Consider the following 5,042-nt stretch of genomic DNA (forward strand, 5'->3'; position numbering starts at 1 on the left):
TTTTACATAATTCGTCCAAAGAAATTCATGAAAGACTTGAATCCGTTCAATCGACAGCTATACTTCAAAAAAAAAAAATTTAACTCCTTTTTCCAACTATATACAGGGTGACTATTTCATTTCTATAATATTACTTTCTTTTATCATAATGAATTTTTTCAAAGAACTATGATTCTTATGTTCGTAGCAAATGGGTTCATGAAAATAATTATGCTCTTTTCTCATCTTCTCTTGAATCATCAATTAACTATGATATTTTTGCAGAAGCTTCTCTAGTTGTTATAGCGGTTCTTCAAGATACTGCAAGTTCAATTGTATCTAGAACTTATCATGAAAAAGATCGGGAAGATGCCTAAAGACTACATATACAAAATTACTTTGCTCTAATGCAAAGTTTGATGATGGCCAATTTAGAAGAAGTTTCGAGACAGAGTAAAACTTATTCCTAGGGATGAGCATATGGACGGGGGAATCGGTACTGGAACCGGTCGGGCCGGGACCGGGACGTTATTTTTGTGGATTTTTGGAACCGGGAACCGGTAAAACCGCCGGGCCGATTCGGTTCTTGATTTTGGTCGAAGTCAGTTCTCGGATCGGGTCCGGTTCCGGCCGGTTCGGTCCTTTTGCTCATCCCCTCTTATTCCTACTTATTGTTGAGGATATGGAAAGGAAATATCCATTTTCCAAACAACTTATGATGCTTCGATGAAAAAAAAGGCTTCTAAACATTCACTTGTTGAAAAAGTATTTATATGTGAAAACATTTGTGACACCAACTATAAACACAAGATAAAGACAAACATCTCGAAAGAAAAAAAAATGAAAGAAGTACAAAAAAATTAGGGGTAACAATTGATGACACGATACGACCAAAATACACGACACAAAATGAAATTGGGACGAAATTGAAATTGGAATTCGTGTTCGTGTCAAATGTAAAAAACACGGCGTCGTATCATGTTCGTGTTCAAATTCTACACGAAATTGGCACGATTTAGCATATATATATATATATATCATGTTTTTCGTGTTATATATGATTTAGTATTAATTAAATAAATTAATTTTTATTTTATTTTATCTTTGTCGTGTCATGCCGTGTTTGTCGTTTTTAATCGGTTCGTTTTCATGCTAGTTAAAAAAACACGACATTTGTGTTCATGTTACATAAAACTTTATTGTCCCGTGTCGTGTCAGACAAAAACACGACATGATGGCCCGATTTGCCAACACTAAAAAATGAAAAGGGTGGAAAAAAAAATACAAGAATACCCTATAACTACTTTTTCTAACAAAAACTTATTGTATTTAACAAAAAAAAGTACAAAAATACAAAAAATTATTGTTGTTAAATTAGAAAAAAATAAAAATAAAAATAAAAATCTAATCATGGTGACATGATAAACCAACAATAGAGGCCGTGGTGGAATATTTTTCAAAAATATTGTGATCCTAATAGAAAAGAAAAATGCTTAAACTGCAAAAATAGATAAAATGGCTTCAGTCTTTTTTTATGTCTGTGAAATTAGATATGGATCAAAAGTCTTTTTTCACGTATTTAGTCGTTATAAAACAAATATTTTTTTTAAAGTCTTATATAAAAAAGAATGGTGGTGTTGATGTTGGTAGTGGTGTTGGTTTTTTCCAAAGTTAGAAGCTATTTTTTTTCATCCGGAAAAATGTCAAAAAGATATTTTTATGTCTTTTATCTTCCGATAAAACAAACAATTTGTCTTTCCTCATGCAAACATAAAATGTCAAAAATATTTTTTTATAAAAAATAAACACCACCTATAACAAATTTTTCATGTTGCTTCTTCTAATCTTCAATGCTTGAAAATTTAAAATTGAAGCAACCCTTTTGGGTCTAAAAGTTGATGCTTTTACATTTTAGCTCGAGTGTTACTTTAAGGGTTCAAACTTCAAACATATGCATCAAGGCCCTATTAGTGGGATTAAAGTGTGATATGGAATTGTATTCATAGGTTTTCACTTAGGAATTAGAGAGAATGATTTTGTGCATACTGTTTGATTGTTCAATCGACACTGAGGTGAATATATATTTTATTTTTAAAATGGGATACATATTCATAAAAGAGCATACACGATTGGTTATATTATATGTTATATTTCATATGTGGATATTGAAGGTATGAGACAAAATTCTCTAAGATCATACTGGTGAGGAGTTCTGTATTGGCTTCTGTAAAGAAGATAGAGAGCAAGGGCAATTTGGTCATTTTACAGTAAGTCGGTTATTAGTTGAAGCGGTTAGAAGAAAGTGATATACAATAGGAAGGGAATTACTTAAAGGAAGCATCTTTATTCATTCACATTCGATATCAAAATACAAAGTACCAAATTTCTCAATTTCCTCTCATATTTGGCATTTCTGGAAACATCTTTTCAAGTGCTTCACATCTTGCTTCATTTAGTTTATGTCTAGCATCCATTTCCTCACATATTTTCCGAAATTTGCCCTTGAGTTCCATAGATTTTTCATCCATTTCATTGCGCATCTCCTCAAGCACACGTTCATATACACTCTTCATCACAACATGAATAATAATCAGATAGATATTTCAAACTACAATCAAAGATATTTCATTCCCATAATACCCATGTACCTTATGGCTTTGCTTTAAATAAGCACATTCAGCTTCAAGTGTGATCACTCTCTGCAGACAGAAAATTTATTCTTAATTTATCATGAAAATTATATACAAGTTTGAAAAAGATTATTACCTTCTGTAACTCTTCATCAGCTACACAAAGCCTAGCAGCATAAAGAACCCTGACATCCTTCAATTTGCATAACTTCTTGCATTGAGGGCACTGATAAAATTAGGGGAAAAGGATGAGGAAATTGATAAGAGAATCAAAGATGTTTTCTTTATGGTGTACAATGGACAAACCTTCCTAGAATTTGGACTTCGTTTAAGCCATTTATTTATACATGAGAATCCATATATGTGCCCACAAGGAAGACAACTGTAATCGATCACATGAAAAGGAACATACAGAGAAAAGTGAAAGGCGTATTAAAGTAGCGCAAAAAGTATTAATTTTTTGAGCATCGTAACAATGTGTTAAGGTTTTGTAATACCAGATTTGATGCTCTCCACCGCTAGTCCAAGCTTCAAAGCAAATAGGGCAAAGCAAACTATCAATTTCGCCTCTATTCAACGATTCCATTCCTTCGTCTTCTTCGAATTCTTGGAGATCTTCTGTTTCGATTCGTCTGTTGTCCTCCATTGTTGTTGGGACGAGTACTTCTAAAAGACTAACGAAACACAGGAACAAGCAGAAGAAGAAGAAGAAGAAGAAGAAGAAGAAGAGAGGATAAGCTCGAGATTGAGCACGAAATTTAGGTTTTCACTACCTCTCTTCACCTCTCTCTTCAGAACTCTTATTGCCGTTTAGCATTTTTCATACCGTAATTGTTTGGTTTTCAAAAGGTCGCGCATTCGAGGCGGTATGGCTCTTCCTATCTCTTCTAACCTCCTCTTCTCTTTTTTTTTTTTTTTTTTCCTTGTTAAAATATTGTTTCTCTTTTTTTTTTTTTTTGTTAAAATATTAATTATATATTGTTAAAATTTTATTTCACATTACTTTTATGTTTCTTTTTATTATTGTTGAAAAAAAAATTCTTTTTTTATATTGAATAGTAATAAAACAAAATTGCAAAAATGATCCTTCTGGTATGCATTTTTTAGGGGTTTTAGTTCAAACCATGTTTTTTTGGATTGGTGGTCCTTTTGACCTAGTTTCGTTGCATTTTTGGTCCCTTCGAATAGTGAAATGACTGTAACACCCTTGGGGTATTTATTTTTCATTTTTATTTCATTTCTTTTTAAATCTAATACTATTTTATTTATTTTAATAATTAAAAAAAATAAGAAGGGGCCCACTCTCTCTCTCTCTCTCTGTATGTGTTCTACTGTATGAAAAATATTTCCCCATTTCTTCATCTTCTAGATTCCAATCATCCACCAAGACTGATGGAATGGCTACTCAAGCTTCCTTATTTGCACTCGTAATCCTCAATCAAACCTCCCCATGGAAACAATCGCAACCTATCTCCTTCAACAACGTCAAACCATCCAAACCCACCACCCGTTTCACCACCATATAGATTGCGGCGACAGTGGAGGTCCCCACCAAAGAAGCTCCGATGAGATTCATCCCACCTGAACTCGATCGGAGCAGCTCCCTCCGCCACTCCCAACTGCCATGGTAAAAACCCACTACCACCATGTTTATTTTGTCGAGTACAGGAGACCCAAACACCCCCGATCCTTACTCCTTCCTCCCCTCGTATCTTACGCATCGATTTCTTCCCCTTTACCGGCCACCGGAGCAGCTCCCTACAATAGCCCCTCTCGATTTCTCCCCTTATCGACTCACCCCTTTCTCTTTTTTTTTTCCTTCTCTTACGATTCCTTTGTCTCTCATTTATGTGTATTACCAATGAAATAGGTGTTTGTGTATAACCTATATGTAGACGATGTTTCTGGATTGATTGTCGTTTAAATCAGGTGATATCTGTTGGATTAGTGTCTAAGTCCATAACTATTTTGGTATGTACTTGACCCGGTTATGAGCATGGTCCTTTTGGGTTGCCTTCGCCATAGCAATATGTAGGATGAATTAAGGAGAGAAAGGTTTAATTATGATTTATTAATATATTATGAGAATAATATATTAAAGGAGAAATCATATTGTTCAATTAATATTAGTCAAGAATTAATTTTGTGGCTAAAAGAGATTAATTAAACTTAAGGGACTGAAATTGTAATTATAAGATAATTGCAAAAGTGGACTAATGGACTCCATAGAGTGGAGTGGACGAAATTTATGGGGAAGCCCATAAGATTCTGTCCATGACTCTAAAGAAAGGGATCAATGGGCTGCTTAAGGCCTAAGCAGTCAGATTAGGGTTTCCTAGTTGAAAACCCTAATAGCCTACATGTATATATAGATCCCTAAGGCCCCAAAAACGTAGTAAGGAGTTCCTATAGGGTTTCTAGACGTTTTGGGCA

The 5,042-nt window shown here is 34.0% G+C and overlaps 1 protein-coding gene across 1 annotated transcript; it reads right to left on the minus strand.

Annotated features, from left to right (window-relative positions):
* Positions 1-2,303: 2,303 nt before the first annotated feature.
* Positions 2,304-3,399, minus strand: LOC145056516 (uncharacterized). Its single transcript, XM_079004208.1, has 5 exons — positions 3,107-3,399; positions 2,916-2,991; positions 2,746-2,835; positions 2,628-2,678; positions 2,304-2,546 (listed from the first exon to the last, which is right to left on the minus strand). The coding sequence occupies exons 1-5, from the start codon at positions 3,253-3,255 to the stop codon at positions 2,367-2,369; spliced, it is 546 nt and encodes a 181-aa protein (XP_078860334.1). The 5' UTR covers positions 3,256-3,399; the 3' UTR covers positions 2,304-2,366.
* Between the last annotated feature and the right edge of the window lie 1,643 nt (positions 3,400-5,042).

The sequence above is a fragment of the Lactuca serriola genome, chromosome 6, assembly GCF_051521515.1.
Source record: "Lactuca serriola cultivar US96UC23 chromosome 6, Lser_US96UC23_V15, whole genome shotgun sequence".
NCBI classification, from domain to species: Eukaryota; Viridiplantae; Streptophyta; class Magnoliopsida; order Asterales; family Asteraceae; genus Lactuca; species Lactuca serriola.

Bases quoted from the DNA above. Each gene is read 5' to 3' on its own strand.
- LOC145056516 (XM_079004208.1), bottom strand. From the start codon at position 3,255: ATGGAGGACAACAGACGAATCGAAACAGAAGATCTCCAAGAATTCGAA. The intron at 2,836-2,915 runs GTTTGTCCATTG...TAATTTTATCAG, and splicing joins GAAGTCCAAATTCTAGGAAG to TGCCCTCAATGCAAGAAGTT. The intron at 2,547-2,627 runs GTACATGGGTAT...GTTGTGATGAAG, and splicing joins ATTTAAAGCAAAGCCATAAG to AGTGTATATGAACGTGTGCT.